The sequence below is a fragment of the Coregonus clupeaformis genome, chromosome 8 (genome assembly GCF_020615455.1).
Source record: "Coregonus clupeaformis isolate EN_2021a chromosome 8, ASM2061545v1, whole genome shotgun sequence".
Lineage (NCBI taxonomy): Eukaryota > Metazoa > Chordata > Actinopteri > Salmoniformes > Salmonidae > Coregonus > Coregonus clupeaformis.
Window position 1 is genome coordinate 7,557,661 of NC_059199.1, and position 14,152 is coordinate 7,571,812.

At 43.4% G+C, this 14,152-nt stretch overlaps 1 protein-coding gene across 2 annotated transcripts in view; it reads right to left on the minus strand.

Annotated features, from left to right (window-relative positions):
- Positions 1-14,152, minus strand: part of LOC121572490 (microtubule-actin cross-linking factor 1-like) — a 257,852-nt gene that overhangs the window by 224,066 nt on the left and 19,634 nt on the right. The window contains exon 1 of one of the 2 annotated variants that reach the window (XM_045221764.1): positions 10,028-10,807. The exons of the other annotated variant lie outside the window; for it this stretch is intronic. Within the exon in view, the coding sequence (XP_045077699.1) occupies positions 10,028-10,121 (94 nt within the window). The 5' untranslated portion in view covers positions 10,122-10,807. Of the gene's footprint in view, positions 1-10,027; positions 10,808-14,152 lie in introns of those variants that run through there. 2 annotated transcript variants of the gene reach the window in all.

Consider the following 14,152-nt stretch of genomic DNA (forward strand, 5'->3'; position numbering starts at 1 on the left):
CAACCTTGTTAGGAATGCATGCGGGCTGTACTTGAAACAGCATGACAGAGAAGATCAGTGGGAGATCTTTACGGCAAACAAAGTCACCTTGAGGAACTCACATCACCATGTCTCCCATATCTATTATGTAATCGGACGCTAAATTAGAGAACAAATGTAATAAGAGTCTTTTATAAAACCTAGATTAACAAAGGTCAGGATTTAGAGATAACAAACCTGTGATCGATACAAATCTAATATCCCGACAATATAAAAATAGGAATTCCATAAATGAATTACCAGTTTATAAAATGGAGGTCATTTTCAATCTATCAATTTACCGTTGATCGCATAACAAATGATAGGCCCTTGTAGAGAAAGGATTTTGTTCCAGTGGAAAATTATTCACCGATATTGTACTGGCAGTGGCAATTAAATTGACAGGATACGGCATTTACAAGGGGAGATATGCACGCACGCAGGCACAGGGTGGCAGATAGCTGAGCTATTAGAGTGTTGGGCAAGTAACTGAAAGGTTGCTAGTTCAAATCCTTAATCCGACAAGGTTAAAATTTGTCGATGTGCCCTTGAGCAAGGCACGTAACCCTTACTAATATGTAAAACACCCCATTTCACTGCACCTGTCTAAATGTTAATTGCTCCAGGGTCGCCGTTGATAATGGCAGACCCTGGCCGTGAAACCACTCTCCGAGGGTGTCCCAGGGAGAGTTGGGATATGCAAAAAATATATAATTTCCAGTTCACACATGCGTATTCACTAGTACATGTGTAAAATAGGAAAAATATAAGCACCGACTAAATTAAAGACACAAACGCACAGAGACACACACTCTGGCATAGAAATCATTGCCATTTATTTAACAAAGCTGGAGCCCACATCAGATTACCACTACCGGTGACTATTGACCTAGTAAAGACATGAGAGAGACCGAGCGCAAGAGAGGGAAAGAGAGACAAAAAGAGAAGGGAGAGAAAAAGCGAGAGCGATGAGACCTAGACAGAATGCCAGACGAGAGACAGCGAGGAGGGGGAAGGGAGGGGGAGAAAGACGGAATGATGAGAGGAACGAGAAGGCCACTAAAGGTAATCAGACATGACAAGGATGAAGCGGAGGAGTGGACACTGTCTGTGGCCCTCCTGCATCAATGGAGAGCGGGAGGGAGGGCAGTTCTCTCATAGGAATGGTATGATGAACGCTTTATCAAGGAGTGAGTGGTGACTACTGTATTCTTCAAACTTGCTCACTGATATAGCCTACTACTGTATGTGTGAGGGGTTTTCTGGTGTTGATACTGCACTGTACATGTTTTTCTATGACCATGTAAAGCCAATGAAGCTGTAGTCTTTCAGTTTCTAATGGGTAATAAAGGATTTCAATCAATCATCACTTGCTATGTTTCCATTAACTTGTGCAGTGATTTTTCAGGCCGTTCGCATAGAAAATACTGTAGATGTGACAATTTCCTGCTAGGGTGCTTTTCCATTTAACTATCTCGTGTCGAGCGAAACAGCTGGATGTAACCATTCGTGAAAACCTACAGTGTTGAATCAAAATATAGTGGTTGAAGTGTTTCCATTACACATTTAGGCAAATTACACATTCATAAATTGGCGACAACCTGTATGCTCTCCCACCTATCAGTTTCATGTCACAGGTAGCCTGTGAAAGCCAGCATGGACAGAATGCAATAATTGACAAATATTTAACAAAACACCCCTTGAACGGATAAAAATTGTTGATCTTTAGAACATTTCTCCAATATCTGCCGTTTCCATTACACAACGCTTTTTTTTTTGCGACATCGCTTGTTGAATAAAGATGGGTCAATGGAAACCTTGCACAAAAAGCAGGAAGCTCATTCACAACAACCGGATTCGCACATTTGAGTCAATGGCAGGTGCACAAAAGCAATGGAATGTAGTGTAGGATGTGCTATTGTCCAAGGTCTACAAGAGGCAAAAAGTTCACGTCCATGGTATATAGGCTGCCACACAAGGTAGTCAAACGGTTCCTACAGCTTATTTGGTTGCATTGTGCTTGCAACACTAGTTACAGGTTTGAGTCCTACATGGGCCACATATACTGAAAAAATGTATTAACTATAAGTGGCTTTTACGCTTTGGATAAAAGCATCTGTTGAAATAAATAACTATTATATCTCTATAAAAGGAAAATTACCTGCATATTAATTGGGGAAATATCCCCACCCAGTAGGCTGCAAATATGCCAATACAAAGATCCTCACTATACCTAAGTGATCCATCCTTCTCTCCATGTTGAGGGCATTAAGTCACAATCACATAAGCACCAAAGCATCACCGTCTGATTAGGCCAGGGGAGTAAATGGAAGGTGCCACATCAAGCAGAGGAATGCTGAGAAGGAGTGGGCCATTCCACTGTGTCCCATCGGTGGGGGTGTCCTGGCTGACGTCTCATAGGGACATACTACGGTGTAGTAAAGTGGATGAACGAGATTTGGTCTGTCTACATTGGCATCTCCACATATTATACATTAGGACTGATTTGAATGGCAAAATCTGCCCCACATCTAAAGCTTTCAGACACGCACACACATCCACACACACGGAGTAGAAACACATCCACACACACACACAGACAGGCTCATAGGATCATAGACTGCAAACACACTGCGAAAAGAGTAACAGGCGCCGTCGCGGAACGGCAAGAGCGATTAGTCTGATGCGCGCACACACACTCAGAACAGGGGTTAGCCTAATAATGCCATACCATCTCCCATTTCTTCAGGGTTCAAATTACATGTTTCTCAAACTCTGAATGTCTTTCTGACTGTGTGTATGACCTAACAACAGTGTGACCTGTAACGGCATGGTAGCCGTGATATCTGGGATCTACTGTCCTATAACGACTGGATCAGCTGAGAGTCACGAGCTGGAGGATTAAGAGTGAGATTCTTCCTGGGACCGAGACATCCAGTCACAAGCCATGGGCCAGCAGGTTCTCACAACTCTTAGTCACACACAGTCAAATAGAATGGTAAACAGCAATACTGAACTGAGATATTCACCTGCTGACCCATTGGAATCATACTGACTCTCATTCAATACTCACCTAATCCACAGCCTGCTGCCAGATCCCGGTTTGTAATATAATTTCAAATCAATGGGATCAAGGCCTACTCAACATACACAGTCTAGATGCACTTAGTCTTGTGTGACAGAATAGACCACCCTCTCCTTGGAGAACAATCTAGGCTAGTCAGCAGTCGATTCCTCCAGGATGGAGACAGATGGATAGCATGTCAGGAGGACAGCATGGTGAAAGGGCGGTATAGATTCACCATGTAAACCGCCCTACTGGCTCTCCTCTGGATCAGAAAGAGAGGGAGGAGTAGAGGAAGAGAGATAACGAAAGAGAAATGTAGAGACTGAGGGTTTCGGTGAGAGAGCTGTAGCCTCGTCATAGCTGCTTTGCAGCACCTCACCTGGCTCCTATCCAAGCCAGAGGGAGAGAGATAATGAAAGGGAGGAATATAGGGAGAAACTGGGAGCCCTTTGTGAGATCAGCTTTCTCTTAGCTGATTTGCAGCACATGCACCTGTGCAGTGAAAAGTAATAGGAGAGAGAACATAAGGTAATCCCAGTATTAAGACATGCAAAGCGTATTATCATTATTCTCCTGAACACCTATGCTAATACTGCACATTGTTACGGCAATGAGAGAGAGAGGCTAGTAGATCTCTAGGGTTGGGGAGGGGAACACCAGTTCTGTTTGTGTGTTGCTAGGGACAGACAGGCAGAGCGGCTCTCTTCTGCATCCATCTCTAATCAATGCTCTCCAGGCCACAGTCCCCACATAGTGCTTTAGCACAGGACTCCATGATTAATTCATTAACAGCTTCTCTCCTCCCCCTCTCCCTATCCTCCCCTCTCTTTTTGCAGTGATACACTTAAACCCCACCCCATCTCCCTTCATCTTGACATCTCTACCCCCTCAATTTGATAACCTACACATCCTCCTTCACACACACGTGTGTTGGCACAGGGCTGGCATATAGAGGAGTGCTTCTGAGGTGTGTGTGGTACAGGAGCGATCCAGATGTCACAGTAGAGCCCCTCTTTCGGCTTCTCTGGCCTGCTGGAGCCTCATTATCGATTTTACTCAAGGAACCGCTCCAAGGGCTCTGCAGAGAGCAGACACACACCCTATATAAGTACACATGTGCAGAAGCAAGAACCTAGTAAGTGCCTAGATGTAAATGGTTGAACCCCCTCTTCCCTAAACACACACAGCATTGATTATACTTTTCCAGAAATCAGCTGGAGAGGAGTTATGCAATGAGCCCTGAGGAGGAAAAGCCTAGAGAGACTGAAAACAGAGAGTTTGTTCCACCCATACTCAGAGGACAGAGAGGGAGAGGGGGGGGATAACTGATATGCGAGGACGAATAAGTGTAAAAAAGGATGGGAGACCGCAAGAAGATGCACTTAAAGAGCCAGAGAGATAGAATGATAGAGGGAGGAATGAGGGGTTGTGTTCATGCATACCGCATTCTACCGTGTGGGCCGAGGCAAACAGGAACCAGGGATGCAGGGAGGGAAACTAGGCCACGTGGAAAAATCCAGCTGTAACAATCCAACACCTCCATCCAAATCGTTCATTCGTGTCGCAGTCTCCCCTCTCGTTCTCTCTCCAGCACACATTCAGTCAGACCCAAACTAGGGGAGGTTACAGTTTCAATCACCAAAACCCATTATGGAACAATTCGGGACTATCCACACTTACTCTATATAAACAAAAGTATGTGGACAGCCCTTCAAATTAGTGGTTTCGGCTATTTCAGCCACACCTGTTGCTGACAGGTGTATAAAATCGAGCACACGGCCATGCAATCTCCATAGACAAACATTGGCAGTAGAATGGCCTTACTGAAGAACTCTGTGGCCACCTTTCCAACAAGTCAGCCCTGCTACAGCTGCCCCGGTCAACTGTAAGTGCTGTTATTGTGAAGTGGAAACGTCTAGGAGCAACAAACGGCTCAGCCGCGAAGTGGTAGGTCACACAAGCTCACAGAACTGGACCGGCGAGTGCTGAAGCACGTAGCGCGTAAAAATCGTCTGTCTTCGGTTGCAACACTCACTACCGAGTTCCAAACTGCCTCTGGAAGCAACGTCAGCACAAGAACTGTTCGTCAGGAGCTTCATGAAATGGGTTTCCATGGCCGAGCAGCCACACACAAGCCTAAGATCACCATGCGCAATGCCAAGCGTCGGCTGGAGTGGTGTATAGCTCGCCGCCATTGGACTCTGGAGCAGTGGAAACGCGTTCTCTGGAGTGATGAATCACGCTTCACCATCTGGCAGTTGTTTCCCCAATTCACCCCTAATTCAAGTCCAGCCAGCTGAACTGACTCTCTCAGTGGCACCAGTTTTCACAGGCCGCCATAATATTCAAAGCACCGCGTAGATAAGAGTTTAATGAAGCAGTGGAACGACCCGGGGTACTGTACATGTCTGCGTGTGGCGAATTGGAGAGACAGGAAGAACAGGCCTCGAACGACCTGTCACTTCCTGTACGCCATAAAAACTGGGGACACCAGCGTCAGCACAACTCCAGAGGGGAAATACGAACACTTCCTGATATTCTTCTGTAAGTTTCCGCTCGTTGTCTCCATCAGAATATGCACAGTGAGTGTGGAAATGTGTAAGTAAAAATCTGTGCGAAGCCTGTGTGGGAGTGCGAGTGTAATCGCATTCTGTGAAGTGTGAGTGTCCGAAACTGTGAATGTACTGTATGTGTGTGAGACGACAGTGTGTCTGTGCCCGACTGAGTGCAAGTGTGTGTGTCAGTTTATGTGCGTGACTGCAGAGCAGAATAATATGAGGACTGTGGGGGTGAAAAGGCCACAGGGAGGGAGCTCCTACCATCCATCCCGCTCTTCCTGTCTGCTTAGGGGGTAAGCAACACGCAACAGAGCCTAGCTAGTAGCTGTGGAAACAACAGACAAAGTCGCAGGACAGAGCTGGCATGAGTTGGCAGGCACATTAATGGATGGCAACAACAAGCCTGGATGGATGGAAAGCACTCAGGTCAGGGAGGTTGTGGATCTGTCTGGTTGAACTGCACATACAGACAGTCTGGAAGGTTCTATTTAGGCTATGTAATGTGGGGGGGGACTAGAAGTGGTGGAACAAGAGGCCTAAAGTCAGTTCTTGAACTTGTCAACTAAATCTGACTTTCTCTAGTTTCCTTGTAAGCCTTTCAGCCGAGCTTTCCTTGGCTCGTTTTTTCCTCAACTTTTATCAGGAAACAACTTTATCATCTGTCAGTCTTATACCCCTGAAACTAGTGTCAGTCTTTGGCCTCAGAGACAAGTCCATTTTATGAGTCATGTACCTGTGCCTTAGCTTTTCCTTGGATATCCTGTCAATTGTAATTGAGAACCCGTCAACTCCCTGAACAACACATACACACAGTGAGAGGGATGCCTTCCTTTGAGACAACACACAGCCTCTCTCCTGAATGATTTAACCAGTATCATATAGCCTCCTCAAATTATAGTCAAGCGATGCAGTCAGCACCCGACAGTTCACATTTCTCACTCCTTTGTTCATGGAACTGCCACAAGTGACACACACGGTAAGAAAGGGGGCGTAGGGTCAAGTTCTTTGCATAAACCAACACTGCAGTCAGACCACCAGAGGGGAATCATAGACACAAACCTATATGACCTCTATGTGTGATCTGTATGCATGTTCTATTGTGTAAACTACCTTTGGAAGGTACAGAAAGGACAAGCTGCATCTTAGTGATGACAGAAAACAGAGTCAAGCGTCTATGGTTCTGGGTAGACTGAGGGCCTTGGCCACCAAGGAGGATTCTATTGCAGGTTACTTCAGGGCCTTTGCCCCACGCCAATGACTATTTCTAGGGGAACCACTGGTAGTATTTTCCAGTGTTGGGGAATAGTTAATAGTAATTGAACTATACTGAACAAAAATATAAAACGCAACAATTTCAAAGATTTTACTGAGTTACAGTTCATATAAAGGAAATCAGTCAATTGAAATAAATGCATTACACCCTAATCTTTGGATTTCACATGACTGGGAATACAGATATGAATTGGTTGGTCACAGACACTTAAAAAATAAAAGTAGGGGCGTGGATCAGAAAACCAGTCAGTATCTGGTGTGACCACCATTTGCCTCATGCGGCGCAACACATCTCCTTCGCATAGAGTTGATTATGCTGTTGATTATGGCCTGTGGAATGTTGTCCCACTCCTCTTCAATGGCTATGCCAATTTGCTGCATATTGGCAGGAACTGGAAGACGCTGTTGTACACGTCGATCCAGAGCATCCCAAACATGCTCAATGGGTGACATGTCTGGTGAGTATGTAGGCCATGGAAGAACTGGGACATTTTCAGCTTCCAGAAATTGAATACAGATCCTTGCAACATGGGGCAGTGCATTATCATGCTGAAACATGAGGTGATGGCAGCAGATGAATAGCACGACAATGGGCCTCAGGATCTCGTCACGGTATCTTTGTGCATTCAAATTGCAATTGATAAAATGCATGTGTTTATTGTCCGTAGCTTATGCCTGCCCATACCATAACCCTACCGCCACCATGGGGCACTCTCTTCATAACATTGACATCAGCAAACCGTTCTCCCACACAACTCCATACACGTGGTCTGCGTTTGTGAGGCTGGTTGGACGTACTGCCAAATTCTCTAAAATGACATTGGAGGCGTTTGGTAGAGAAATGAACATTCAATTATCTGGAAACAGCTCTGGTGGACATTCTTTGCAGTCAGCATGCCAATTGCATGCTCCCTCAAAACTTGAGACATCTGTGGCATTGTGTTGTGTAACAAAACTGCACATTTAAGCTTTTATTGTCCCCAGCACAAGGTGCACATGTGTAATGATAATGCTTTTTATTCAGCTTCTTGATATGCCACACCAGGCAGATGGATGGATTATATTGGCAAAGGAGAAATGCTCACTAACAGGGATGTAAACAAATTTGTGAACAACATTTGAGAGAAATAAGCTTTTTGTGCATATGGAATATTTCTGGGATCTTTTATTTCAGCTCATGAAACATGAGACCAACACTTTACATGTTGCGGTTATATTTTTGTTCAGTGTACATTTTGCAGTAGCTTGGTTGGTGGTAGTTGAATTAAATTCAAATCAAGGCAGTATTTTCAGTAGTTAATTACTTTGCCATGTAGCGGTGCAGCTAACTACTAGAACTACACACTACTTGTTATTTGCAAAAATAAAATAGGGGTTAAGTAGGTAATCATTTAGACCTGCCTAATTCTCACTTGAAACATAGTTTTTGTGTTTAATAGGCTCAATTGTATTATTCTGGTAACATATGACCATTAAGTTATGACTGTAAGTCGCTTTGGATAAAAGCGTCTGCTAAATGGCATATTATATTATTATTATAAGTGATCTGTTCTTGCAATTTGTAGTCTATGACATTTCAGATTTACATATGATAATTTTCAGGAAGTAGTTAACTAAAGTTACTTTGAAAAAGTAGTTAAGTTAAGAAAAATATAGTTAAGGGTAGCTTTAGTATAGCTTAACTTCTTCCAGTGTTAAGTAACTGGTAGCATGGTAAACTATTTTTTCAGAGTAGCTTCCCCAACACTGGTAGTTTCCTTATTGGAAGTAACAAGGAAGTTTAACTATGCATCAGTGTGACTCAACCATTCCAAGTTTGGTTACAATGTAAGATAAAACAAGTTTAACATAGTAGCCACAGTTCAGTTAATTGGTTGTGAGAGGTTGACTGTGTCCCAAAAAAATATTCCCTGTGTCAGTTATAAGAGATGAAAAGGTATCTAATCTCTAATTCACTGTTACATGTATCAACATGAACATGTTGCCTGATTATAACATTGCCAAGTACTTATTTATTGATGCAATGAACAAAACCTAGCGGCTGATATACACTGATATATTAGATGTATTCTTGACATAAAACCAGCTATTACTAAGTACTGCCACCATACAAGCTTGCCATCAGTGGCAATGGATGAGCAACATGTTAAAAGGCCACTCAAAATGGTTGTGTGTTGAAAAGCATTAAGCTGCCTGCACATGTTCAGGTACGTGGTTTTGTGGTTCATTGTCATTACCAATGTCTCTACACCTTTCGCTCTGTTACAAGAATAATTGTAGGTCCTACCCTCCCCACAATACCTATACGCTCCGTTGCCATAGCATAACTGCAACAAACTATTATTTAAATAATCTCTTCCCCACCGTTTACGCCTCTGCGGTTATTTCCCAAGTGTTGTTTGACTACCTGAAGTTGCTTAGGAGGATGAAATAACTACTAATTACTTGTGCTCTCCCTACCACACACACGCACGACCCCAACCCCAAAGAGAGTAGCATTTTATTACAATAATTTAAAAAGGACTCGCTTTTCATCAAGACCTAAGCATCACAGATGTGACCCATGTCAACTGTCATCACCCCCCTCTCTCTCTCTCACCCTTTCCTCCCTGCTTCCATCACGGTCAATTTCAGTGGCATTCATTTTTAAAGCAGCCCCTGTCGTCATGATTATAAAACAGCACGTCTCAATGCTGGTGGTAACATGGTGGAGTAGGTCCAAAAACGGGGTTGGTTTCAGGCTATGTAGCGTTTTAGTTATTAAAACTAAAAACCATGTTTTAATGTGTGCAACCAAAGGGAAGAAATTGTGTAATGAACTATTATACAGTGCATCTCATTTGGTGAAATTCCTTGACGTTAGCTGGCCTGGGACTAAATAAAACTGCTTCTTTTGGCATCTGGATGGCACAATTTAATTTCAAGATCAGACTTGAAACACACGCAGTTGGTTTCACTCAATGAAACACAGATGGGACACAAAGTAACGCAGCGAGTGTAGCCTATTTATCCTAAACGTAAACAATGAAACAATCGAGATTATGACATTGTCCCGCTGTCTCGCCGAAGATCAACTCAGGCCAGGGCCCACTCCTTTCTTCTCGTTCCTTACCTTTGTATCTCTCCAGAACATCTTCGTACGCCTGGGCGAATTCCTTCTCCTGGGAATGGTTGGTCGGCAGTAAGCCCGGGATGAAGCCGGCCATCGTGCCTCTGTTACCGGTGGCCAGCAGCCGAATGGCCCGCTACCGCAGTAATCCAGGACGGTGGATCGGGGTCCTCTCCTCGCCAACGCAGCTGTCAAATCCGCTTTGCGTTGAAAGCCACCGTGGATGTGCTCCTCTCCCGTGTTTGCTTGTGAAAGTGGCGATTCGCAGGGCTAATTGGTTGAAGCAAAAAGTGAAGCCGCTCACTTGACAAGTCGAGTCATCCGTAGTTTGAATAAAATATGTGGACCAAATATGCAACAGAAAGCTCCAACCTTCTATCCTATGTAAAATAAGTGTCTATGTGAACGTTATAACCTACCGATATTTAATTGAATATATCGACCCATTAGTGTCCAATGTGTTCACCAATACACAATTCCAGGCGCATCGCTCGCGGTGTTCTATAAAATCAACCCCACCAGACCTTCCTACCCGGCGAATGTTTTCTATGTGTGTGCGTGAGCGCGCCACTGAAGCGTGCCTGCGTAAAGGCAAGGAGGGTCATAGTGGGATGGCTCCTTCCGAAATCAGAAACAAGGCTCCACAGAAATAGTATCCGGACGCCGGTTCGTATATTCCCTTTTATCAGTGTCTTCTTGCTTCGATTAAACCGCTTTAGCTCCTCCGCATGCTTCTTCCCAGCTCAATCAATGGCCGCTTCTATTAAAGACATCGCTTGAGGGCTGCGACTCTCCGTCTCTCTCTCACATCTCGCGCTCAGTGGCTCTCCACCAGCCACGCCAGAAACTTCCAGCAGAGGAAATGTGTCGCTGTAAGTCAAGAGATGGCTGCCGTGGCACAAGTGCGTGAAGTAGGGTTGGAGCGCCCCTCGGTGGTATCCCGACTGGTGTAACGGCACCACCTGCTTTTACTCAAAAAGATGGCGTGTCCAGTAATCAGCTTTGAAGATAGCTGCTTTTGTTTTGGACGAAACCAATGCAGAGCCTGCCATCTAACGGCAATGGAATGTAATGCCATGCCAGTTGAGAGCAGAAAAGGTCCACTGTTCCAACAACAATCCACACCCATCACAGTTTAAAAGAATGTGCTGTATTTCATGGAGCCTAAAACCTAAACAGTAATTTTGCACACTTCTATCCAGATACACAGGTGAAGCCAATAGATAAATATTATAAAAAAAATTGCAGACACAAAAACATCAATAGATATTAGGGCTGACCCCAATTAGTCGATTGTTTTTGGTCAATAGGCTGTTGGTCCAATGATTAAAAACAAATTCGACCAGTAACATATATACACACATAGTGCCTTTGGAAAGTATTCAGACCCCTTGACTTTTTCCACATTTTGTTACGTTACAGCCTTATTCTAAAATTGATTAAAATTTGTGTTTTCCCCTCATCAATCTACACACAATATCCCATAATGTCAAAATAAAAAACTTGAAATATCACATTTAAATAAGTATTCAGACTATTTACTCAGTACTTTGTTGAAGCACCTTTGGCAGCGATTACAGCCTCAAGTCTTCTTGGGTATGAGGCTACAAGCTTGGCACACCTGTATTTGGGGAGTTTCTCCCATTCTTCTCTGCAGATCCTCTCAAGCTCTGTCAGGTTGGATGGGGAGCGTTGCTGCACAGCTATTTTCAGGTCTCTCCAGAGATGTTAGATTGGGTTCAAGTCCGGGCTCTGGCTGGGCCACTCAAGGACATTCAGAGACTTGTCCCAAAGCCACTCCTGCATTGTCTTGGCTGTGTGCTTAGGATCGTTGTCCTGTTGGAAGGTGAACCTTTGCCCCAGTCTGAGGTCATGAGCGCTCTGGAGCAGGTTTTCGTCAAGGATCTCTCTGTACTTTGCTCTGTTCATCTTTCCCTCAATCCTGACTAGTCTCCCAGTCCCTAGCGCTGAAAAACATCCCCACAGCATGATGCTGCCACCACCATGCTTCACCATAGGGATGGTGCCAGGTTTCCTCCAGACGTGACGCTTGGCATTCAGGCCAAAGAGTTCAATCTTGGTTTCATCAAGGCAAAGGGTGGCTATTTGAAGAATCTCAAATATGAAATATATTTTGATTTGTTTAACACATTTTTGGTTACTACATGATTCCATATGTGTTATTTCATAGTTTTGATGTCTTCACTATTATTCTACAATGAAAAAGAGTAAAAATTAAGAAAACCCTTGAATGAGTAGGTGTCCTAAAACTTTTGACCGGTAGTGTATGTGTATATATATATATATATATATATGCATATACACTACCGTTCAAAAGTTTGGGGTCACTTAGAAATGTCCTTGTTTTTGAAAGAAAAGCAATTTTTTTGTCCATTAAAATAACATCAAATTGATCAGAAATACAGTGTAGACATTGTTAATGTTGTAAATGGCTATTGTAGCTGGAAACGGCAGATTTTTAATAGAATATCTACATAGGCGTACAGAGGCCCATTATCAGCAACCATCAGTTCTGTGTTCCAATGGCACGGTGTGTTTGCTAATCCAAGTTTATCATTTTAAAAGGCTAATTGATCATTAGAAAACCCTTTTGCAATTATGTTAGCACAGCTGAAAACTGTTGTACTGATTAAAGAAGCAATAAAATGGGCCTTCTTGAGACTAGTTGAGTATCTGGAGCATCAGCAATTGTGGGTTTGATTACAGGCTCCAAATAGCTAGTCAGTCTATTCTTGTTCTGAGAAATGAAGACTATTCCATGCGAGAAATTGCCAAGAAACTGAAGATCTCATACAACGCTTTGTACTACTCCTTTCACAGAACAGCGCAAACTGTCTCTAACCAGAATAGAAAGAGGAGTGGGAGGCCCCGGTGCACAACTGAGCAAGAGGACAAATACATTAGAATGTCTAGTTTGAGAAACAGACGCCTCACAGGTCCTCAACTGGCAGAATCATTAAATAGTACCCGCAAAACACCAGTCTCAACGTCAACAGTGAAGAGGCGACTCCGGGATGCTGACCATCTAGGCAGCGTTGCAAAGAAAATGCCATATCTCAGACTGGCCAATAAAAAGAAAATATTAAGATGGGCAAAAGAACATAGACACTGGACAGAGGAAGATTGGAAAAAAGTGTTATGGACAGACGAATCAAAGTTTGAGGTGTTCGGATCACAAAGAAGAACATTTGTGAGACGCAGACCAAATGAAAATATGCTGGAGGAGTGCTTGATGCCATCTGTCAAGCATGGTGGAGGCAATGTGATGGTCTGGGGGTGCTTTGGTGGTGGTAAAGTGGGAGATTTGTACAGGGTAACAGGGATCTTGAAGAGGGAAGGCTATCACTCCATTTTGCAACGCCATGCCATACCCTGTGGACGGCGCTTGATTGGAGCCAATTTCCTCCTACAACAAGACAATGACCCAAAGCACAGCTCCAAACTATGCAATAACTATTTAGGGAAGAAGCAGTCAGCTGATATTCTGTCTATAATGGAGTGGCCAGCACAGTCACCGGATCTCAAACCTATTGAGCTGTTGTGGGAGCAGCTTGACCGTATGCTACATAAGAAGTGCCCATCAAGCCAATCCAATTTGTGGGAGGTGCTTCGGGAAGCATGGGGTGAAATCTCTTCAGATTACCTCAACAAATTGACAACTAGAATGCCAAATGTCTGCAAGGCTGTAGTTGCTGAAAATTGAGGATTCTTTGACGAAAACAAAAGTTTGAAGGACACAATTATTATTTCAATTAAAAATAATTATTTCTAACCTTGTCAATGACTACATTTCCTATGCATTTTGCTATATTTCCTATTCAAACTCATTTCATGTATGTTTTCATGGAAAACAAGGACATTTCTAAGTGACCCCAAACTTTTGAACGGTAGTGTGGGGAGAACAAGTATTTGATACACTGCCGATTTTGCAGGTTTTCCTACTTACAAAGCATGTAGAGGTCTGTAATTTTTATCATAGGTACACTTCAACTGTGAGAGACGGAATCTAAAACAAAAATCCAAAAAATCACATTGTATGATTTTTAAGTAATTAATTTGCATTTTATTGCATGACATAAGTATTTGATCACCTACCAACCAGTAAGA